This window comes from Stegastes partitus, unplaced genomic scaffold (genome assembly GCF_000690725.1).
Source record: "Stegastes partitus isolate 25-593 unplaced genomic scaffold, Stegastes_partitus-1.0.2 Scaffold830, whole genome shotgun sequence".
NCBI classification, from domain to species: domain Eukaryota; kingdom Metazoa; phylum Chordata; class Actinopteri; family Pomacentridae; genus Stegastes; species Stegastes partitus.
Genome location: NW_007578561.1, coordinates 1 through 25032, shown reverse-complemented (window position 1 = coordinate 25032; position 25032 = coordinate 1). Strand labels below are relative to the sequence as shown.

The window sequence follows — 25032 nt, the reverse complement described above, 5'->3', positions numbered from 1 at the left end:
GGCAACTTCACTGCAACTACCTCATACACGCAAGAGACAAATATTCCCAGGGATACAGCAGAAAGGCAAAGCAGATTCGGTGCTTCTAAATAAGGACGGAGACAAGAGAAGACAGCGCAGGGATACGATATGTGGACTCAAGGGAAGAATAGATTGATGGAGGGGAGAAAGAACAAGTGCTCCTTAGAATAAAGGAACAAGTAATGATTGGTCGACTATTTAACGGCACTCATGATGCAAAACGTTGAATGGAAGGGGAGAGAGAAGACAGAAAGGAAAAACAAGGGATTCAAGATAGGAGGATTTTAACACCTAACATTGTGTGTATTTAATTTCACACTTGAGTCTTTCACGTGTTCGAACGGAGCAGTGATATTCACAAGCATTTTGTGTAAGGCTGGGTGTTAAGCAGTCACACCCCTTCCTCTCCTTATCACTCCATACCCTCTGTTTCCTTTTTTTTTTTTTTCCAAATTCTCTCTTTCTTCGTTCCCTCTACCTCTCTTTACCCATCTGCCTTCATCTCCCCTCTGTCTGCCTCTGCCCTCCTTCTCTCCTCACCTCCTGCTCTTCTATCTGATCTGATCATCTCGCTCTCTGTTTTCTTTCCCTCTCGATCTCATTCACACTCCATCAGCACCCCCCTGCCTGCAACCCTACCTCCCCAACCCCCCGTTCCTCATTCCCGCATCTCTTTCACTCTCTTTTTTTTTTCCATCTCAGGCTTTCTACACCATACATCTCCACCCTCCCACTCCTTCTTTTCTCTCTGTAGTCACTGCAGCGTGTCTAATGGTTCAGCTCCTTCTCAGCAGATCCACCACGCGGAGGCCAGGCGAGCAGCAGCCCCGACTAACGCCTCCCCAACCGCTGGCCTTATCAAGACTGACAGCCAACTAGACCTAAAGCTATCGTTAACACACATACACACACACACACACACACTCCCACAAATAATTACCAGGATGCACGCCGGCACATGCACAGAGATACAAGCGTATTACACACACACTCACACAAGCGGTTGCATGAAAAAAAAACAAAAAAACAAATGTACTGATACAGATATACAAAATGCTAAATAATGCTGCTGCAACCAAGCGTGTACACACATACAAGAAAGACACACGAGGCGCTCGAAGGTATTCAACTAAAAGCACACATACTGTAGTTACAAACACACACTACCCAGCACAACATGCAGATGCAGGCACATACAGAGACACACATGGACAACAAATTGGATTTATGGATACTGACAGTGAGCTGCGGAACAATGTGGATGCCTTTACAGAGGAGGGAGCAGATACTGCAGAAACTAGCAATCTAATCTACTGTAGGCGGAGATGGGTACCGCAGGCATGAAGAATCTAACGTGTGGAGCAGAAAGAGGTGAGGGAGGGAAGATGAAGGTAGAATAGGAGGTACCCACAGGAGGGATGGAGAGAGGGTCAGATTGCTGGGAAAGAAATGGGAGGGGAGGGAGGAAGGGTAGATGAGAGGTGGATGATGAAGTACACAAAGAAGAGTTAATAATATCCATGTTGAGAATTAGCCACCTACATGGTTGGAACGTGGCATGCAACCTGTGTTGTGTGTCTTCTCTTTTCCCTTGTTTACAGAGAATAAAGGTGAAACACCACATTGTAAGACCTCAGTAAAATGGTGTGAGGTCTGAGGGTTATAGATCCTGACATAAAACTGGACAAATGGTGTTTTACGTTTCTAGTCAAGATGAGTGAATCATAGCCAGGAGAGATTGACACCAGCTGCATCAGTAGCTATTCTAAAACCCTTAAAGGTGCCGTGTGTGACATCCACAACGACTGGATGTCGCCAGAGCTCAGGCATCTCAATGCAAACAGGTCCACACCTCCATCCTCCCATCACCTTTATGTACTGCTAGAAAGGTTGTGTACATGAGAGGCAACAAAATGTAATCCAGCCACAACCATTAGACCACGCATTTTAAAATACATCGAATGGCCTTGACAAGTGGTTGCCAGTTTAAGGAACGTCATGTTCAGTTGCCTACCTCTTTGCTCCGCTCCCTGTGTGTCTGTTTCCACACATGTTCGGACTAGATTAGGTGTCTTCATGGACAAACCAGAAGAGACCCACGGGTGAAAACAGACACACACACACAGACCAGAGCTGAACAGATACAAGGAGAGCCACGAAATCACAGTAGAGCTGAGCTTAAATTCTATTTTAATTGGTAAATGCACATAATCAAAAAAAAATACTTTAAATCCTTTGTGCACCAACTGAATCCAGTGGAATGTGGGAGCTGTTGTTTTACACAAGGAGAGGAACTCACAAGCACCAGTATACACATGTGGCCACCAAATCAGAACGGCAAAGCTTGGATGACAACACACTCAAACTGAATGACATCACTTCCTACGAAGACATCTTTACTCCACTATAGCTTCACATAGCGGATAGTTATTTGCTGCTAAACTGATGTTTGAAATATGTTCTTGCATAGTCCACCTTTAAACAAAGACGATAAATGATAATTCAGGGGTTGGACTTATGTCAAGTGTGTGTGTTTTTTTTTGTTTTTTTTTTTAGTTTAACAGAAGTATATAATTTGCCAAAAACAAACTAAGATTTGTTTTTTACTGGTTAAGTTGCAAATCATATTCTTCATTAATTTCTAGTCTATGAAATGGTGGGAAAAGGCCCATCTGTTATGTTTCCACTCCCATACAAAACATAAATATAATAATAATAATATAAAAAGGCACCACCACCACCATCCAGGAATATATTGAAGAACCTTTACTCGACAGGGGTGTTTCCTTTTTTTGATGTTATGTAGCTGCCTTTTGTGCATGTTTGCACACTTCCATCCATCCATCCATTATCTATACACCACTTAATCCTCACTAGGGTCGCAGGGGGCTGGAGACTATCCCAGCTGACTCAAGGTGACAGCAGGGTTCATCCTGGACAGGTCACCAGTCTATCACAGGGCTACACTTAGAGACAGACAACCAAGCACACTCACATTCACACCTACGGACAATTTAGAATCACCAATTAACCTCAGCATGTTTTTGAACTGGGAAAGGAAGCCGGAGAACCTAGTGAGAACCTACACAGGCACAGGGAGAACATGCAAATTCCACACAGAAAGACCCGAGGCCAAGATTCAAACCCAGGACCTTCTAGCAACGGTTCTCACCACCGTCCTTAAACAAAGAACATGTAGCTTTTGTTTCTGCTTTGAACATCAAAGAATATAAACATGTTCCAGTCGACTCCAAGGAATATAATTATGAACCCGTAGATGTGCAAAATATGGGTTCTTTAAAAATGATGGCCATTATTTTTCTTTTGCTTAATTAATCCCCTGTTCCATATCTCGCAGTCTGGTTTTTATAAAGCTTCAAAGAGGAAGTACCGCATCCGATACACCTGTGATGTATGAAGCTCAGATTAACTAAACTTTTGACAGTATCTAATTATCATACATAATGAATAACCTTTAAATCTAACCATCAGAAGCAACCAGCTCTACTCTAAAGCCTTTCTTTATAAATGCCCTGTTGGCAAAGTCTTAAAAAGGAGAAATATCAACAATCACAGATTCACATTTTTCAAATTTGTCACACAAATTATAGCCCATCCCTGTTGTTTTTAGGAATTTGTGAAACTGGCTTGTAAAAAAAGGGCAATAAAAAGCCCCTTTAAAAACATAATTTCAACAAAAAGGTTTCACATGGTGGTTTTCCATGTTGGACTTTACATAAAATGTTTTTTTTTTTAAAGATAGAATTTGATAGTCATAATTAAAGACTAATCGTAAGTTGCAGCAACATTTCAAAAACCCCTTGGGCAAAATCTGTCTTTAAAGAAGCAGTGAAAGCCATTTCTCTGGGAATTTCTTCATGAATAAACAAAAATCCTTCTGTGGCACACAAATCAAAATAAACATATTCATATATTCATACTGTCACACACAAGCAAGCTCTCATACTGTAACTACACGCACACATACAGAGTTATTTCCCCCCTTATTTGGCTTGGCACAGAGTTATCTCTTCAGAGCCTAAACACAGCACAGAGCCAAGCTGTAAGCACAGCCACTACTGTCACATAAACCCACACATTCACACGCAAATTACACACAGGAAGTACTCGATACGGGGCCAAAAATACATCACAAACCTTGCATCACCTTCCTCTCTGTGTGTCCACTGCTCCACTTTGTTCCAAAGCTGGGTGGGGGTGTGGGGTGGGGGTGTGGCATGCAGCAGATAATGGGCCAATTGTAAGTGATTACAGTTAGTGCCAGCCAATCAGCACAGCCCAGCACTGGCCCGCAGCCAATAGCAGTATGTTCGGTGCAGCTGGGGGGAGGGCGCTCTCACTCACACAGGAAAAGAAATGTGGCCATGATATGAAACTGGTGGAGGAGAGATTTACTTGGTGTACTTGTGGATTGTGTTTAAAATATCTCACGAGGCTGAAGTATTTCACTAATGATAAAGACGCTTCATCACAGGGGACAGCCAGTAAAATCTCTCTTTGATTTTAATTTCATCATTTATTCTCTTCATAGGTTTCACTTTTTATTTTAGGTGGACGTCCTTAAACTAAACTACACACTGGATTCCAAAGAGGAACTGAGTCATCTTTAAATCTAATTACTTCAACTTCACTGATGTCAAGCCATTTTTTTTTGCTTTAAAATTTAGATTTCACAAGTGCATGCTAACTTTTGTAAATTCGAATAATGTTTGAAACTATGTGGAAAAACAAGATGTGAAGACCTACAGTCGTCCTCAAATGTATTTATATCCTTCCATTTAAAAAAATGGGGCAAATTTCCCGTTGTTCCTTCAATTACTTGGAACTTGAAAAAGTACTAATAAATAGTAATTTGCTAAATTATAATTTAGTGAAATACGACATTGCTTTTGAATTGTGGTTGAAAAGAATAATTAAAAAACAAACAAACAAACAAAACTGTCCTGGACAAATTGGAGCACTTTGCTGATGAGCAGTGGGCAAAAATCAAAATACCTGTCAACAGGTGTAGAAGTCTGATTGAGAGTTACAGAAAACTCTAGATTACAGTGATTGCCTCAAAGGGTTGTTCAACAAAATCTTAGTTTACAGGTCCCATCATGCTTGTTTGGGTCTATATTTCCGTCTGTTTTTTTTTTTTTGATAATGCAGAAAGGTTTTACTTGAATATGAATGTGAGTTATACCTTTGCACCATCAACTAATATGATGAATCATTTTTTAAAACTGTTTTAAAATATGTACACAATTTACCAGAGCCTCACGGACATCTTTACTCGCTTAATTTGTTTCGTCACCCCCCAAAATACTACATTTACAATGATTTTAGAATATAGGATACATGATAATATAGAGCAGTAATGACATATTTGCAATTGGGAAGCTGAAAACAGTGAATTTTAGCCTGATTATTAACGTAATTGTACATTTTCTCTCAAATAACAATTGTTTCAGCATCACACCACTTTGGCAGCCAGTGTTCCCAGTCTGTTCTTGCTAAACTGCATTTCTACTGTATTTAAATGTAATAAGTGAGTGACGAGGCTCAAACTTACCTCTGCTTGAACTGGGTGATGAAAAGCCAGCAACCCTGTAAAAACAGAAAAATATGAGTAAAAAAACACAGACTGATTATTGTTTGCTTGCTGCAGTCACTGATTTTATTGCAGGAATGTGTCAGTAGTAAAATGTATTTTTTTCTGGCTGTTCAAAGAGGTAAGGTTTTTAGTGTTGTTGCTCCTAAGCTCAGCCTTGGCTGTATAACTGCTTGTTTTCTTGACATCACTTGAACTGCTGAGTACACCTTTGCATTGTTATTGCTCCTAAATTTACACTGATCAAAAATATGAACGCAGCATGCAAACGGTCTTCTTCTCTGACTTAAAAAAATAAAATTAAAAACCTAATTTGTATTGTTGTGACTTTAAAAAAATGGCTCAATTTAGGGGAGACAAATTCTTGACCACTGATTTAATCCACACTCTAATCAGGTGTGGCTTTAAAGGACAATGATCAGATAGTGTGAGCAGTACACAGAGACGCCTGTGACCAGTGACTGTAAAAGGTCACCTTAAAATGTAGCTTTACATAAATGACACGATGCCACAGATGACAAGAGAAAGAAGCGAACGGGCTGTTGTTTTCATGACGTCCATGCTGTTGTAGAGATGCCATGTCTATTTATATAGTATACTGGGAGGCTCTCTCGAGTAATTGTGTTGCTAATTGTTATAGATGTTTACCTGTCCTTTATGCGATGTTAAACCTTCAAGTTTAGTGTCATCTTTTATCCTTGGGTTCAATTTGACCCCAGCAATTTAAACCTCCAGAAAATTATCATCATTAACTTTGGTACCTAAGTTTATGTGTAAATATCCCTTTAAATAAAACTGAAAAAAATGTGTCAGTTACTTATTTAGAGACATTAAACATTGAATGGGGTCAAATTGACCCCAAAGATAATAGGAGGGTTAATGCTACTTCATTTCTGCCATTTGTACATTGCAATCACAGTGTTAGCTATGCAATATGCAAACTGTAAGTCTAAGGTTTTTAATAATGTGGCTTTAGCCCATTCATAGCCTAGGATTTTACCCATGTTGATGCAAACAACTTTTGGGATATATTTATGATTCTTACTTTCTGTATGTTATTTAAAGTTCATATTTTGCATTTCAGTAGTATGTGAGAATATACTGATTGGATACATCCACGTTCTATTTAAGATGGCTTCTCTTTATACCAAACCATTTGCACCAAAACATAACTTTTGAATACGCTCATCCCTCATCTACGCACCTGTCTCATTAAATAGATGTGTGAAGTCAACAACAAATATTCATTCCAGCATGTTGCAAAGAATAGTTAGAATTCAATGAAGCACTACATGCTGTGTTTATATTTTTGCTCAGTATGGATATAAAAGGCATGCAACAAAGCACACACAGGGTCAGTGCTGACACCGTGTCAGCAGATGGCGGTAGTGAGCACTGAGGCCATTCTGAGCTGATAGAAAAAAAACACAAACAACCACAAGAAAACCACAAAACCAAGATGGCGGTGCAAGAGACAGCATCTCAACTGTCCATGGCTCTTAAAGTCCAAGAATATCCCACCCTGAAGGTAAACAACAACAGGAACTGATATATATTGATAGTGTGGCGGTTCTGTTGTTGCCGAAATACGCGATGCGTGCGATGCTGTGTGGAAAATGTGAGTTAGCAGTTCATTAGATAGCGAGGGGAAGCGAACTTGCCAGGGAGGCTAACGTTAGCTGAGCTAGCCTAGCCAGGTGGCTAGCGTCTACAAACTACCTGTTTTCGGAGAGCGATAGAAAAAAATGAGTAGTTCTCTAAATAACACGAGCTGGTGGAAGGTTAGCTGGCTGTCTGCTGCTTTGGTGAGTTTTTGTTGATAACGTTGAGTGCGCTAAGGGCCCGAGAAGCTGTTAGCTGAAGTTTAAGCCTGTTGGTTTGGACAAGATGGTCCTTGTCAGGCTAGTCAGTGGACGCTACCTACCTACATATCTGACTTTACAATAATTTGACATGTAACAGCAGTGGCAGCGAACTGATTGGTGTATGTGTGCTCACGTTTAACGGCTGCGTTAGCCTGCTCACGCTGGAAAAAGAGGCGAAATGTTCGCATAAAGAATGATATATACGGCGTGATTGGTGTTATCGCTGGCAGAGCATGAAACAACATGGTTGCTCGTCCCTTCTGCAGACAGCCACGGCGTCAAAGAAATGACATGCAGACGTGATTGGCCTGCTAACGTTAGCTAGGTGGCTGTGGTAAGAAAAACCAGCATTAGCCATCTCTATCGTCGCGACAGACGAGTAGCCTACCCGGTACGTAACGTCGAGCATGCAAATTGTGGCCGTTTGGGAGATAGATGGGTAGAAATCGCCGGGGGAGAGCCTGTAACCCCACGCTGTTAGGCAGGGAAGCGGTCCTGCGAGTTAGCGCAGTGTCATCAGATTGCTGCTGCTGCTGCCTCTCTGCACTTCAAAATGGCCAGTGAGAGAAATCACAGGCTGCTGCCGCACACACACGCACTGTTCCTCCATTCCACATAACGTTACTGCGACACCACTGCTAAAAGACGAGCTGAAACAAGTCCGGGCTGCTTCCTGTGTGCAGCCGTCTCACACAGCAAGACAAGCGTCGTCGTGTAAAGCACGGCTGTGAGTACCAACGCATTGGCAGCTTTTGTGTAGTAACTAATGACATAACGTTGCCACGATGAATAGAACTAGGCATTTGGTGGTTGCTGGCGATGTTAAGATGTCTCTGTGTGCAGAATGCATGGCCGTGGTTTGGGGATGTGTCTGTCTTTGCTTGGATGCTGCAGTAAGATGATGGGCACCATTTTAAGACAGGAGTGATGGTTATAATTGGCATCAAATGGGAGTCTACATCTGTAGGAGAGCAGTGTTGATTACATTTGGAGCTATATTGAGCAGAATTATAATTTCACAGTGTTGCCTGACACAGTCACTGAGGAAGCCTCTAATCTGCATCACCAAATAATTACATTATGTGTTGGATATTCTGTCCTTGTGGATGTCTGCTCAGTGCATTCTCAATAGAAATAGTAACCCTGAAATATGTGTAGTTACTCATTTACATACGAAAGGGTCTAGGCTTTGTGAACGTGTTGGGTACTAATCTAAATGCTGAACATATAGGCCCTTCACAGTCTAATGACACTGTAATGTTGCGTATTTAACAAAGGGTTTGTATTCAAGGAGAGTCAGAATGGTCATATAGGGTTACTATACATCACCTGAGCCATGCGGTGAGGAATGTTAATATTCTGATGATCACGAGTGAGTAATGTTCACTGTTTGGAGTGAGCCTGTCTGTGTCTCTTGCAATGATCCACCTCTTAATAAATCATGAAAGACACACCATTATACTCAGTGTCAGCGTAATAATGTTGAAAACGTGTTCATGGCTAATTTACATGTCCACTGTCAAGTAAATCAAGGTCATGTAGAAAACGGTAATACTTAATTTATATGTATAGAATATATATATAAGGTCTAAGAGCCAGTCATAATCAAAAAGGCAATGTTTCAGTTTTCTAAAAATGGCCACTTTAATAGCAGATTTGTTGCAGTTGAATTACAGCCAAAATGTGTTGCACATGTTGCCACACCTCCTCACCTATTTTCCAATGTGGGCCAATGTAGATTATGTTGTAGTATACATCTTTTTAAATTATGTGAGCAGTGTTTATCATGATGTAGTAAATGTTCTTATTCTTACTGAAAAAGCTGTAAACGGATAAAATATCATTATTTGAAGGTCTGTAGCTTCTTATCACCTTGATTGCAACATTGCTTGAAAGGACCAACAGCCAAAGATATTGACTAGTTTGGCATAGATGGAATAGCACTATCGTCTGGGATGTAGCAGTCCAATATGTCTGATCAGCTGATCAGGTATTGTCCATGATGTTATTATTCCACAGACAGTGTGTTTGTTTGTAAATGTAGATATAAATTCAATGTTTCCCAGAACACTGTTTGCCGGTGTAGGTTTTGTGCCATAAGGCAAACATATCTCGTAACAATGATCGACTGAAGTCCATGTAGCTTTTAAATGCAAGTGGGAGCACAGGAAAACCGTCAATTATAACTGATTGATTTGGTAGTCTGTGGCACAAAGCAATCGTTGTTCGCTGGTCAAGCAAAACACGTCTGTAGCAAATTCTGATTTTGACGAATCATCAAGGGGGAAAAAACGCTCAAGGGGTTGATGTAAAGGCAATGCAGTGGTCATGCACGTTCCTAAGCAGAATATACCTGTTTCTGCCAACAGCAGACTCAAGAATGCTTATGAGTGCATACTCATCTGTTATGTGGCACAGTTAAATCTCTGAGACATAGAATCCCATTTGGGACTTTAGTTTAGAGCTGGATTTCCCAAATTCCAGCAAGATTTATTCTCTCATGTTTGCACATTTACATAATTTTCCTCCTCAATCTTAGTGATCTGTGAAATTAACTTGGCTCTAACTTGAAAGAAGAAAAAAAAATCTTTCAATGGAGCAAAGCGCCTCTCACTCTCCTTGTCTTTTTAAGCAATATCTTAAGACAAGGAACCACAAGGGTCACATGAAAGTAGTTCAGTTATTTGCAAAGTTGTCCTCGATTGTAGAATAAGGAAGAGAAGCACCTTGCTGTTTAGTTTACGTATTGATACTGGTCTCTAGATCTTGTTCAATACACACATCATTTGTGTAAGGTTAAACAAGGTTTGTATGGGAAATGATGTGGTTACAAATGCTGTTTTGTTGCTATATTTTACGCTGTGTTTTCATTATTCTTTGTGTGTTCGAACCCGAGAAGCGTACATGCTCGCTACATGCCACTGTGTGTTAACTGGTAAAGGGCACATTCTTTAGTTTTTTCTGCTGTTTTGTTTGTTAAGTCCTCTTTGTGATCTGGATGAGGCGCTCACTTATTACTGTTCTAAAATAAATAAGCAGAGATCGATCAGTCACATTATTATTCATATTATTTAATCTGCTTTGCTGCAGGACATATAGAAGGCTTCTAAATTCAGTGCGGTCAGTGTGTGGAAGGTAACCATGTTTTGGCTCAGATTGATGAAAAGTTGGAAGTTTTTTCAGAAACTTAAAAGGATGTAAAAAATGTTTAGTGTGAATGTCTTTTGCAAGGCCAGAGCTTTTTCCAAATGCATCATTAGTTAGAGTTGGTCACAGCATATATTAGAGACTGTTTAATCTTTAGATTATATTTATCATGTTGATTCAAGCTGATGCAGTATGAATAATGGGTGTACTGGAAGGATGCATAACATAACACCAGATGAAATTAAAAGTAGTTATGGTCTAGACACCAGAAGCAAGAAGGCCTGGATGACAGAATACATAAATTACAGCTTTGCTATGTAAACAACCTTTTACCTTCATCAGCTCGGGGTTATTTCCTTATTACTGAGCTGCAATGACAGTATGTGTAATTGTAAAAGTTGTGTACTTGTCCTTTGCTGCCACAAAACTTCTGCGTCTAATACAACATGTTAAATATCCTATGGGCTTTTCTTTACAGGTGCCATACGAGACTCTGAACAAACGTTTCAGAGCGGCTCAGAAGAACATCGACAGGGAGACGAGTCACGTCACGATGGTGGTTGCGGAGCTGGAGAAGACGCTGAGCAGTTTTCCGGTGGTCGACTCTGTGGTGTCGCTGCTGGATGGGGTGGTGGAGAAACTCAGTGCCCTGAAGAGGAAGGTGAGCTCTTCAGATGTACAAGCACACACACACACAGACATTTTTCCATGTTTGTGTATGTACAATCACATGCAGCCATAACTCACTGCAATTGTTGCGTCCCTCCAGATTGGCGAGGGAGCCTTGCTCAGTTTCCTTCCCTGAGTTTTGCTAAAGGAGTGAAATTTGAAGCTTTTTAAGATAGTATTTCTAAATATTTATTTTCTACACTTCAGTGCAAAACAGAAGTGCCTAAATCTTTTTCTATTTCTGTTCACTTACAAGCAACAGCCAACAAAATAGATCTTTGCCACCATTTTTGTTATTATGAGTGGACAGATATCCTTTAAACAAACAGCTTTTTCACATTTTCTGTTTGACCCCAGCAGAGTAAAGCTCTGTTGCCTCTGTCTCTGTGGTTGCTTATCTTGTGTCCCAATAAAGCTGAGCACACAATGGAGCTTTTGTCAGTGTCATATCTCTCCATTTATGTTTTAAGAGAACTGCTTTTGTACAACATAGCGATCACAGAGATAATCAGAGGCAACAAAAATATTGGCTCAACATTGCTGGCTAGTGCAACTATGTCAGCTTTGTTTGTGGAAAGTTTTCCTGTTTTTAGTTCTGTTTTCTCTGTTGTTAATCGACTTAAAGGCCACTGTTTTCAAATGTTTGGGCCCTATGTTTGAAGTTTGGCCTTGGATAGAGATGAAACAGTTTGCAGAAGGCCAGGAGATCTTCATCTTACTTTGAAAAGCTCTGAGGAAGACAAACACTTAAACTTTATTTATTAGAAGATAAAATAGACTTTACATTTAAGAAAGCCCTACACTCACCCATTCCTCTGTGTTTATTAAAAATCAAGTACTGGTATTGGCCCTGGTGCTGACCTTTTCCAACACAGGATCTTACTGACCTGTGGCTGAACTTTACTGTTGTCCAAGGCTCTGCTTTTGTTTCCACTGCTGTCCACCTGGTTCAGAGACAACCTCTGGGAATTACATTTATGCACCTTTAGAAAGTGGTACTAAATAAAGGTGGATAAGGGATAAGAAACTCTGTATGTCTGTCTAAAAAGTACTCGTGTTGTTTGAGGAAAGGGGACAGTACGTTAACTGTGGGGGGAGCAGGTCAAACATTTCTGTGAGCTTGTGTTTTTCTTGTTTTACAGGTTTGCTCAACTTGAGTAAAAGTCAGCCTCAAGTCTGTGTCATTGTCGACACAGACACCCCGTATTTGACATTGAAAACATTACCACAGGGCTGCTGGTTCTGCAAAATTTTAGTCACAGTCTGGTGGCTTGCGTGTCGGATCCCGACCAATTTGTAAAATATTGTGCAGAAGAACGGCAGAACGAACCACATAAGGGTCATTATGCTCAGTATCACTATGCAGCAGTATTTCATCTGCAAATAAGATCTCACTTCAGCCAGAGCCAACTATTAAAAGCTACATAACTTGCTCCTGTTAACAAAAGCCCTTCACTGTGACTGTGGTTTCTTTATAATGGTAAACCTGCGGCCTTGGTGGATTGTATTTGTCTGCCAAGGAATGCTGCCTGGTTGGTTTCTGTACAGCCTTTTCAAAAAAAAAAAAACACACAAAAACAGCAATCAAAGCACACTTGTGCACTTTTTTTTTTTTTTTTTGCTATTTGCCAACATGTTGTTCAGCAGGTGCTTTCAGAACAGACATCATCATTGTGTTCAAAGATAGGGCATACTGTGCTGATTTGCAGGGGGTGTGGGAACCTTTTCCTACAGTGAGGAGTTTTCCAAAAGCCAAAAATAAAATCTGTGCAAGTGAACAAAGCAGAATGAACTAGAGAACAAAAGCAGTGCTGTTTAGATTATTTAATCTTAAACAGCAGGGTGCAAAGAACAGTGAACATATGAGATAATTATGTGATAAAGGGCACAGTTTCCTTACTCATGTTTCGCAATTTCTGGCACAAATAGATCATGTAGCAGTGGGAATATAGTTCTAAATTTGTGTGAGCCTTTATGTTTGGGATATGCAACTTACTTCCTTCTTCTAACAGTTTATCTGTACAGACTCAACAGTTTTTAAGGTTATAAATTTCTTTGGTGATTGTAACACCAGCTCTGTTATGTCATAAACATAATCAGCTCAGGTAATTACTGCTTAGTTAACTTTCTCAGCACAAGTTTCCAGAAATGGGAAAACCTGGTTGATCTCTTGTTATGATCCCAACATTTTGCAATAAATTAATTTATATTATTAAGGGTTTTTGACCATCTATTAATTTCAACTTGCACCTGTTTTACATTCAGTGCATTCAACAGTTTTTTCTTAATTGTACTGGATTCTATGTCCCGTAGGCGGCCGAGTCCATTCAAGCAGAAGACGAGAGTGCCAAACTGTGTAAGCGCCGCATCGAGCATTTGAAGGAGCACAGCAGCGACCAGCCGGCTTCAGTCAATCTGTGGAAGAAAAAACGCATGGACCGCATGATGGTGGAGCATCTGCTGCGATGCGGTTACTACAACACAGCTGTTAAACTGGCCAGACAGAGCGGTATAGAGGTAATTGTTGGTGAAAGTCCTATGTTGTCCTAAGGTCCTTGTGACAATATAAAAGTTCTTAAAGTTTATATAAAAGAAGTGCACATAAAATCGAAATCCATACTCCACATGCAGTAACATGTATGCAAGAACATCTCATACAGAACTAAATGACATGGTCAAGTAATACTCACTGATGCTGCTGGAAACTTTAACTATCTGCACATTTACTGAGTGCTGTGACTTGTTAATGTACAGTATTTATTGTTTAAAAAAAACCTGTTAACTGGAGTACTCAATTTAGTTTTTAGAATTTAATAGTCCCCACAGAGTTTACCTTATATCTTGCCTTCAGTTGTATAACTTCTCTTTTGTTCTTTTTTTAAATTCTTCTGATTGCCTGTGGTTTGTTTTTAGGATCTGGTGAACATTGAGATGTTCCTCACAGCTAAGGAGGTGGAGGAGTCTCTGGAGAGGCAGGAGACAGCCACTTGCCTGGCCTGGTGCCACGACAACAAGTCCCGCCTCCGCAAGATGAAGGTAGTTTATTTGCGAGTAAAAGTTTAGCTTTGTGAATTTAAAAAAGATTAAATTGGGGCCTGACATATACTTTAAAGCCATTTCAAAAAATAGGTTTAAGTCAACAATATAGATAATATGAAGCAAGCTAAACGGTGTGGGCAAATACTTGTTCAATGTATCTGCAGTATTCCCAAGAGAAGTCCTTTATAGTTGTCAAAAATTATGTTGAAAATGACTTTAAAGACCCATCAGAGAATTTATTTTCTGAACATGAACATGTGGGGGTTTTTTTGTTTGTTTTTTTTACATGCTAAAAGACTTTTCATGAGCAAAATGAGCATTCAACACCATAACTAAGCACCATGCAGCTGAAGTGTGTCTCAGGAACACAGATTTAGATTTCTAGAGTTTCATAATCAATCAGTTTATAGGGCGGGACTTTCCGTATCATTACTGTTCCACAGAATCGGTTTCTGGTTCCAACAGATACGGCTGAATTAGTCCAGTACAAGTTACATCTTGTGTAGTGCGGAGTGATTTAACAGTTTTTGAGCACAGTTCTTGTTTCTGGGCTGTTGTAGGTCCTACTGTTAGTCCTTTTTATGTGACTTTAGTCCAACCTGGCAGTGGAACATCCAGCACTATTGTTCCAGTCCTTAAATATTTATGTGTGGATCTTTCTTTTATAATTGGGATAAGTTTTGCCCGCTTCATCCACACACCCATTCATCCGTCCATTTTCTGCCTCTCATCCTGGTCCAGGTCATGTGTAGTTATTAGTGAAAGATATTGTTAGGAATTGTTGCTATTTACTGCTGGTGGGAAGTACTGAGTAAAATTAGATACAAATGTAAGTACGTTCATGCACTTGGTAAACAACTTAGGCTTCATCATCATTACTGCTTTTCAGTGATATGTGTGTTATAAATAAGAGCCACAAGTTTAACTTGGTGAACTCAAGAAACCCTGTTATTGGTCCGTACATGCCTTATTCTGCTCTAACTAAACAAGAATCAGTGCTTGAACAAAACAACACTTTGTTTTGTCCGAAACAGCCAGTTAAGATCTAATCACTCTTCTTGGGGTTTTGCTACGAGTGGCAGCAAGTTAAAGTGTTAATCCTAAGATTATCCTGTTAAACCACAAAGAGTTCAAACCTGCGCCAACACATAATAAGGTTCCTGGTTAGCTGTTACTTTGACAGTCAGCTTTTTCGCATGAATAGCACTGCAGAAGATGTTTAAAATGGATCAGTTTTCTGTCTGCTTCATCATTGAGCCATCAATTGGTAAAAGATGAATTGTGGGGGATTTGCACCGCTTTCAGTGGTTTCAACTTTTTACTCCTCTTTTGGCAGAGTTGTCTTGAGTTCAGTCTGAGAATCCAGGAATTCATCGAGCTCATCAGACAAAACAAACGCATGGATGCAGTCCGGTACTTGACACGAATCACAACACACACATAACTTACGTCTTTATAGACCCCTTCACAATTTTTTAACCATTATGATAACCACTTTGTTGCGTTTCCACATTAGAAACACGACAAGTACTGAGTTTGTGTTTGTGTCTAACAGACATGCAAGGAAGCATTTCAGCCAAGCAGAAGGTGGACAGTTGGATGAGGTTCGGCAGGTGATGGGCATGCTGGCCTTCCCATCAGATACACACATCTCCCCATACAAGGTAACACGAATGCTCTTTTCTAGTGTGAATTTTTACATGGATAAAATGTCATTTGGTCGGACCCCTGTCGCACACTTACAGCACAAGCAGTGCTGTGTTATACCTGCTAGGGATTTTATCATTTTGAAAGCGGTTTATGAAAAGCTTTACACACTGGAGCCTCTTTGGACACCCCAATTTATCATGTCATGAAATGGAGCTGTCAACAGTATGTACTCATCGTGATGAGCTACAGATTGTATAAAACTTACCAGATAGTCTAACATCAACTTTGCTTATTAGTAAAAAATATGCTACTGAAATTGTTGTGTGTGTTAATGGAGGTCAAGCAGAGAATGTGTTCTAGCAGCAAACCAGCCACTAGAGGGCCTCTGTTGTCTTTGACAAAAATAAAACCCTCTTTGTGCTACTTCAGATTAGTCCTTGGGTATCTGCTATCAGTAACAGTGTTATTTTTAATTTCCATTCCCACTCAAAAGAACTCTGAGTTGTACCATGGCACCGTGATAGCAGTGCTTTATCTCATAAAGCATTTGGCTTTATCTGCTTGGAAGGAAGATAGAGCAAGCAGACTACTGTTAAAACATTTTTGCCAGCTACATGTGCCAGTGTGACAGAAGCATAACTGAGAACTTCTGCCAGCATGTTTGCAAGGCAGTGCATTTACAGCTTACATTATTATCATAGCTGTTTTCTCAATACTGAAATCATAATTAGATGATGATTACAGAAGATTTCCTCTACATGACATCGCTGTGAAAGTGTAAAGCTGCATATTAAATATAATTACATATAAAATCAGGCTGAGTGACAACGCTGCCACCATCGGTTCGAGCTGAATACCAGGAATTTAAATGCAATTGTAACTTAATTTGGACCATCTGTGGACATTAGAATTTGGAGCTCCAATGTCTTTGTGGCGAAAACACTCTGGCCTGCAGGCGCAGCTGTGTTTGGGAAGCAGAAAGCTGTTAATCGGTATGCTCAAAACAAACGTCACTGAAAATCATCTTAACATGTGAATAGGCAGATGCACCAAAGCTGGTACTCAAAACACAAAGCCTTTGTATGACTGTGTATCACGTTTAATCCAGAGTGAAAGCCAAAATTGTGTTGTTTTTTTTTTTGTTTTTTTTTTTAATCATTATGCAATAAAACGGCCTTACTGTATGACATGTTTGTCTACATGGTGAGACTTTAAAAAAATTACCACAGTGAGTACAAATACCAATCTTACAGTGATGATTGACAGGCACATGACTTACAAATTCAATGCATCAACATCATTTGTTCATCTTATTAGTCTTCTTTCATCATATAATCTATATAGCAAATCTGCTGTTGCTTTTCTAAACACACATAATCTAATGCGTGTCTGTTCTTCAAAAGAAAGGATACTTTCTCAGTTGTGCTTGTTAAAAGTTTCTTCCATTTTTTTCCCCCCAAATCAAGGTTTAGAGGATGGTTTCTGCTGTAAAGATGGTAGCCCCTTGTGGCAAATTTGCTATGCAGGGTTATATAAATACAATTTACTTGACTTGGGAAAGTGGTTGTAAAAAAAACTTTGCTTTTTTTGTATTTTGTTCCATTAGGATCTTCTGGATCTAGCTCGTTGGAAGATACTGATCCAGCAGTTCCGATATGACAACTACAGACTGCATCAGCTGGGAAACAACTCTGTCTTCACTATCACTCTACAGGCTGGTCTGTCTGCCATCAAGACACCGTATCCTTTGAGTCAAGTGTTTAGTTACTCATCCCATGTGATTTTTCACTCCTTAAACTGTCTAAGAATGCAGAGCATGACATTGTTCTAAAGGGAATAAAGTAAACAGACACATGTTTTGAACCAAAGACAAAATGAAGTAGTGAGCTTCTGCTAGTTTTGTGGTGTGTACCTTGTGGCTGGATTTTATCACACATGACAGTTTTTCTTATTTGATATCTCTGCTCATCGCTGTCTAATTGACGGCTCGCACTACAGCAGTTGTAAAATCCTAACACATTAAAATGGGGTTGCATTAAGCACATGAGGAAAAACTTAAGATGTTTTTGCCTTAAATCTCAGACATAGAGACAAGATTTGAAAATAGCAGTGTGTCACCCGACAGGATACGATTAGGATTATTGTGGCAGAGGGAGCAGTGTATCAACCCACAGATCTTAAAGTAGAGACCGGTGCAACAAGTTGCTCTAACATAAACAATACTTGGCAGTGAGCTAGAAAAAAAAACAAGAGCACAAGGCTTAACAAGGAACCTGGATGATCAAATGGTTTGTGAGATGTTATCAGCATAGGTTGTCTATTGCTCAACGAGAACTTGAGGTGTTTAATATTACTGGCGTTGCACAATGCAAGTTCGGGAGGTTAAAGGCAGGATTCGTAAACCCCTCGCATTACCAAATAATCTGGGCTGGACATCAAATCAGACTAAGGTCCAAGACTGGATTTCTCCTCCGATGGTTGGGAGGGGTGAAACGGGGGTAAATCTCCCCAAAACTGCTGTAGTCTGAGTCTGGCATTAGGACGGTGTCCTCTGAGAGACCCTTAATAATGTCGTACAGTGAGAAATATGTTCCCTAAAGTACATTGTGATCCTTAATGCCCATGTCTGTTCCAGTCAGTGCTACAAGGAGGATGGCACCTCTAAAAACCCAGACTGCCCAGTGTGCAGTAAATCTCTTAACAAGTTGGCCCAGCCTCTACCTATGGCCCACTGCGCCAATTCCAGACTAGTCTGTAAGATCTCTGGGGAGGTCATGAATGAAAACAACCCTCCCATGATGCTGCCTAATGGATACGTCTATGGCTACAATGTAAGTGCCTGCACCTTGGACTGTGTAAAGCTGTTTCTGTTAATGTGAAATCACTTCAACTCTCTGAACCCAAAGCTGTTTCTTCTTTTCACATAAAGTCACCTTAAAAGAAACAGAACAGCCAAGAAGTAGAGACATCTCAAAAATGTCTTCCATTCAGTGTGACAGTTACTTTGCAATTAATCATGCAACAGAGAAAACGCAGAAGTTGAATTATTTATTTATTCAACAGAAATTGAAAACATCTGACAACAATTTGTACAACAATTTTCCAAGTGCTCACAGTTTTTTTTCCAAATGAAACCTAAAGTCACACATGATATGTTCAGGGATGGGAAAGTTAAAAAAATCAGAGAGTTCTTTATGTTTTCACAGTTTCTGGTTCTGATAAATGGTGGCTCTGATAACTTTTTTTCAAGCACTATGTTTCTTAAACCTGCTGGTGGGTTTTGAGTTACACAGGGTTAAAAAGCAGAATGGACACAAGTCATAAAACTGTAATGTTTAATTTATTGTTCTCTGTCTATTATCTCTTCCAGTCCCTTCTGTCCATTCGTCAAGATGACAAAGTGGTGTGTCCTAGAACCAAAGAAGTCTTCAACTTCTCTCAGGCGGAGAAGGTCTATATCATGTGATCACTCAGATGAAACAACTGAGTGTTGACAAGATCAAATATGGCCTGTTGTCCATCACTTGTGACCTGGCCTACTCAGAGCCACCTGTGGAGCTGTGATCCAGTGCCCTTCTGCCCCCCACCCCCCACACCCCCCACAGACATACCTGAGATGCCCTTCAAGCCTCCCTGTCCCCCTTCCCCATTCATCAGCGCATCCAGTTTCCCCTCCCATTTGATCTCACAGAAACTGGGCTCTTCTCCTTTCAGACTCTGTTTTAGATGTGGCTAGAAGTCATTTGATCTGATCCATTCAAGCACATGGACTATCAACATTGTCATTATCTTACAGGCCTTCACTCTGAAGATTAGAGACAAGAGAAAAGGACTGATGGGGTGAAAAACTGCTAGGTAGATGTTTGATTTTACTACAACAAATAAAAAAAAAAACTTGTTGAGGTTACTTGGACTTTTTTTTTCCTTTTAGTAGTGGTGTTCCTTTGTTACTTAACAAGTGGCGGAGACGTATTAACTCAATGCATTAACCAGATTAACTCAAGATTTGGGCCTTTTTCTAAACAAACATGACTGCCTGTTCACATTTCATTATGTGGTGCATGCTGTCAACATCCCTTTGTCTTCTAGCCATGTTTTTAGTGGTTGTTGGAGGGAAATTTGTTAAATGCTTCCTTTTAAACTGCCTAACTTCTGAATTTTATCCTCCCGTTGACTGAAACTGGAGTCTAGTTTGGGCTGCAGTAGGCTCCTTTTCAAATGTAAATATTAGATAGGAATTGATCATCCTCATTTATACATTCAGGAGTTTTAGGGACAAGTTACGACAATGAAGATTAACCTTCTGTGAAGATTGCTGTGTAAACTGAACAAGTCTTTTCTTGGGTGTTACAAACTTGATATAGCCTGCAGTATCCTCAAGTTAACTGGTTCAGTATAATTTTTCATTTCTGAAAATCCTTATAGTTTCACAATTGGTGATATTAGTTACAGACTGGTGTTTTTGTTTTTTTTTTACCATCATGAAATTTAAACAAACTATTCAAACAAGAAAAATCACCTCTGATGTTTTTTGTTTTTTTTTTTCTTTCCAAATGAACAAACTGTCTTCCTTTGTTGTGTGCGAGATTTGGTCTTAACTTCATTTCAATCGATGCTTGATATTTATTTTGTCTAAAAAGGAGACCCTGGGTGATTTTTGTCAATTCAACATTGCACATCGTTTTAATTTGATTACTGCTTTCCCAATGAAGAACAAGATAACAAAAGGAGGGACTGTGCTCATAGTTTTTCATTCTTTTGTCTGCCTATGCGAAAGCTGCTTGCAGCACCAACACTACAGGGTTTACGAAGCATCAGCGTACACCAGCCTCATCATCACATCCTTCAGTTCCCGGCACATGCCCAACCTTTGTTTAGTACATGGTTAAAACCTCCACAACACTGTTGATTTACCAGTCCTGCCTTTACTAACAAAGTCAGAAGGAAAATCTTGTGGTCACCTGAAAATGTGACTCATTCTCATCCTTTATGACTTTGAAACTTACTGTAGATGATGGTATGTAATGTGGATAAACAGAGAATGAGTTTTGACTTCATTTTCAACAAATCACACTGAAATTTAACCCTGAACACCCATAGAACGCAATCCAAAAATGCAGATTTATGTTTAACATGATCAGTTTTGTGGTCAGTCTTTTCTTTCATCTGGTGTTTATCGACAAACTAAGTCGCCTCATTTGTGTCCATCAATGATTTGGAACTGTATCTGTGCAGACACAGACTGTCCTGTGTGTTTGTGTTGGTAGAATAGAAATAGGGATTGTTTCATGAGCAATATGTCTCATAAAGATTTCAGCGAACTTTGATTTCAGTGTTTCTTTATTTGCAATACCTGCTTTGCTCTGTGGGCTCTCTAAAACCAGCATTACCATAAGGTGTGGTAGGCGTGAGGAGATTACCGAGCAATTGGGACTCTGTTGACATGGAAATTCAACAAAGTGATGCGTCTCTCACTTAAAACTGCCTCTCTATTGTCCAAGGAGGTCAGCATTCTGCGTGGGGGTGGTTTTTTGTCCCCGGCAATGGAAAACATGCATACAGATGTGCTGTATGGTTGGTCATTCACCTGCAAAGTGGACTTCATGGCAGTAAAGAGACAGAAACCTAACTTGGCAAATTGATGAGGCAACACTATTGACTTGGATCTATTTGTTGCTCTATACAAAAGCCAAAACTTAAAAAAGAAAAACCCTTTGTAATCATACACTTTTGCTATGTAAAAAAAATAAAATAAAAAAAAAGGCTCCATAGACAAAGCCACTAATGAAGTGTGTTAGTAGATAGAAATGAACAACTTTAAGGATAAGATACATTTTCTCTTTATTCTGTAAAAATAAAATAGCAAAAATACAGTACATTTTCAGAACCCAAGACAACACCTTCAGTTTGCTTACCTTGGCCTACCAACAATAAAAATACCCAAAGATATTCAGATCGCAATAACAGTAGAAAACCAGCAACTTCTTACATTTCTATCTCTTAAAATTACAATTTCAAAATGTCATCAACCAATACATTTTCCGACGTGGCTCTTTAATAATAATAAAGGAGAATGAAGGCAATTTAAAACACCAAAGAAAGTGGTGTCATGTTCTGCAAAAAAAAGCTCACAAACTTTAAAGCTGCATTTGATCCATAAATCCTGTTTGGTTCTCAGATTGTTGCACTCTGTCATGATTCTAAAAATTAGGATTTTTTAAAATCAGATTTACTGATACCAGCAACTCAGTAACTTAGCCTATAGAAAAACCCAGTAATACCAGAGGCCCCGGTTTTAAGCTTTACACATGATGCATCATTTAACATTAAGGCACCATTATAACCTCACTTAGGAGGAGCAGAGGCTTTAAGTAGATAACAGGTAATAGAGCTGCAACAATGAATGTACTAGTTATCAGCTATTAAAATGGATCATCCGCTATTTTGCTAGTTGATTTTTATTTATTTATTTTTTTATTGTAGAAACTTTTAAATTCTCTCTCTTCACTTTCTTAAAAGTGTATAATTCCTGGTTTATTTCCTCTGTGACAGTAAACTGAATGTCTTTGGGCTGTCCACATTTGTCATGTTGGACTTCAGGACACTAACCCCACTATTTTCTTACATCCAAAGACCAAACTAATGAATTGATTGAGATAATAGTCGATTGATTACGAATCAAAATAACTGGTAGTTGCAGCAATATTAGATATCAGTTTATGTTCAAGAAAGGCAGTCGTTTGGTTTTCATGTTTAGGACGCCAGGTCCATAAGAGCAAAGCTGTCCTCCCCAAATGTAGCGCATCAAAAACACTAAAACGGTGTTAATTCATTTATATTGTTTTTTTTTTATTTATTTATTTTTAAATCACTAGCATTTAATAATGTAATGTCATACGTTTTAATCAAAAATATCGACTGTCCTTATTTCTACAAAAGAAGGAAGAGCGGCGCACAGAAGGCGGGGCCGACTTTCAGCTGCTGCGTCGTCACAGCTCGTCCGCTACAAATACAGCCGCCTTCTTCCTCCTCCGCCATCTTGAGATCAGCGCATTGTTGAAGTCGTTCGGAGATCTTCAGCGTATTCGAAAATGAGTGACCAGCTTTGTAAACTTTTCGTCGGTGGACTCAACGTGGACACCGACGACGATGGCCTGCGAAAGCATTTCGAGGGGTTCGGTACGCTCACCGACTGTGTTGTCGTCGTAAACAAGCAGCTGCAGCGGTCCCGCTGTTTCGGCTTTGTAACCTACTCCACGCCGGAGGAGGCCGACGCTGCAATGGCGGCTAGGCCGCACACCGTCGACGGCAACGCGGTTGAGGTGAAGCGAGCTGTGGCAAGAGAAGACGCCAACAAGCCCGAGGCCCTCGCTAAAGTGAAGAAAATCTTCGTTGGCGGCCTCAAAGACGACATTGAAGAGGAACATCTGACCGAATATTTCTCCCAGTACGGTCAAATCGAGAAGGCCGAAGTCATCTCGGAGAAGGAGACGGGAAAGAAAAGGGGCTTCGGCTTTGTGTATTTCACCGACCACGACGCGGCCGACAAAGCAGTTGTGGTCAAGTTCCACACCGTCAATGGACACAAAGTTGAGGTAAAGAAAGCCCTGACCAAGCAGGAGATGCAGGCAGCCAACAGATCCGGGATGGCGCCGAGGGGAAGACCTGGTAGAGGCATGAGGGGAGGTCAAAATGGCTACGGCAGGGATTATGGCGGAAACTACAACTACGGAAATGGAGGCTACAACTGCAGCGGAGGATACGGCGGAGGGTACGGCGGACCATATGGGGGCTATGGTGACCAGGGAGGCGGCTATGGCGGTGGAAACGGCTACAGCGACTTTGGCACCGGCTATAACCAGCACTCTTCAAGCTACGGTCCCATGAAAGGGCCTTTTGGCGGCCAGAGGAGCGCTGCTCCCTACAGCAGAGGCGGCGGCGGTGGCTACCCGAGGGGGGCCTACGGCGGCGGCTACTAGATGAGACTGCACCGTGGAAAGCAACCAACCCAACCCCTGCCACCAATTACTCCCAGCCAGGATTTGGACGCCAAAACTCAAAGTCAGTAACGAGGCGTCTGCCGTGCAATCCGACCATGGCAGAGATACGGACAGAGATCCCCTTATCATAATGAAGACCTCAAAAACCCAAACAGGTAGGAAGGTCACTTCCCAGAACACCTGATAATAACGAGCAGCAGTTGTTGCCGTTCGACTAGGACACATTAACGAAGAATTACACAGCGATCCCCTTTTATTATGTAACCACGCCACTGGCGTGTAGTTGTCGTTTAGAGTTGAATTATTTTTTATTTGCGTTCATTCGTTGTTTTGAAATTTCAATGTAGGATTGTTTTGCTTACAAGTTCTGATTATTTTAATATTTGCATTTTACGCAGTTTAGATTCGACTTTGTTTTCTGGAATAAATTTAGTGTGATTTCAATGTATGAGGATGAGAAAGCATGTTATGTGGTTTTCATAGCTATGTCATTCTGATATCAGTTTGTATAATTACTTACCTGGATCATTCAGCAAAGGCGGGAACGTGATACTGCAGGATCCAGTTTCCTTGTTTCCTTCCCCATTATTGTACTTAAACTCCTCACTCATAGTCATAGTTTCAGTCTAAATATTGTTCATTTTTCACTACCTGTAGCAATATCTAATGTATATTGTATACTTTCATGTCTGCAGAACAAAACCTACTGTTAAAACACTTTGGTATGCTTATGTATGTTCATTTTAAATAAAACGTTATACCACTTAGCTTAGTTATTTTACTTATTTAACCAGGCTTCCTCAAGTTCATCCACAGGTTTATAAGACATCATCTTGTTCTTTAGTTACATGGCATCATTCCCACAGTTTATTCCCTTACTCTCAGGTGGGTGAAATGGTTACAGAATGGTTGTAGTCTACCCACGGCCAATGCATGTAGGCTTTGTAGGGTGTGACCTTTTGTTTTAAAGTTATGTGGTTTTTCTTTTTCTCTCTCTCTCTTTTGTTTTTTTTTTTGTTTTTTTTTT

General features: G+C 40.1%; 2 protein-coding genes across 2 annotated transcripts; both read left to right on the top strand.

Moving 5' to 3' along the window:
- Positions 1-7084: 7084 nt before the first annotated feature.
- maea (macrophage erythroblast attacher, E3 ubiquitin ligase) lies at positions 7085-21332 on the top strand. Its single transcript, XM_008292757.1, has 9 exons — positions 7085-7163; positions 11126-11308; positions 13630-13833; positions 14230-14352; positions 15692-15768; positions 15911-16019; positions 17612-17745; positions 18641-18836; positions 19376-21332. Exons 1-9 carry the CDS (start codon positions 7095-7097, stop codon positions 19469-19471), a joined length of 1191 nt encoding a protein of 396 aa, XP_008290979.1. The 5' UTR covers positions 7085-7094; the 3' UTR covers positions 19472-21332.
- A 1686-nt stretch (positions 21333-23018) lies between these two features.
- On the top strand, positions 23019-24772 carry LOC103365335 (heterogeneous nuclear ribonucleoprotein A0-like). Its single transcript, XM_008292756.1, has one exon. The coding sequence runs from the start codon at positions 23097-23099 to the stop codon at positions 23982-23984; it is 888 nt and encodes a 295-aa protein (XP_008290978.1). The 5' UTR covers positions 23019-23096; the 3' UTR covers positions 23985-24772.
- Positions 24773-25032: the final 260 nt, after the last annotated feature.

Excerpts from the sequence above, each read along its gene's own strand:
- LOC103365335 (XM_008292756.1), top strand. The coding sequence starts at position 23,097 with ATGAGTGACCAGCTTTGTAAACTTTTCGTCGGTGGACTCAACGTGGAC.
- maea (XM_008292757.1), top strand. The coding sequence starts at position 7,095 with ATGGCGGTGCAAGAGACAGCATCTCAACTGTCCATGGCTCTTAAAGTC. Across the intron at positions 11,309-13,629 it reads TCAGTGCCCTGAAGAGGAAG|GCGGCCGAGTCCATTCAAGC; the intron begins GTGAGCTCTTCA and ends TATGTCCCGTAG. Across the intron at positions 16,020-17,611 it reads CACACATCTCCCCATACAAG|GATCTTCTGGATCTAGCTCG; the intron begins GTAACACGAATG and ends TTGTTCCATTAG.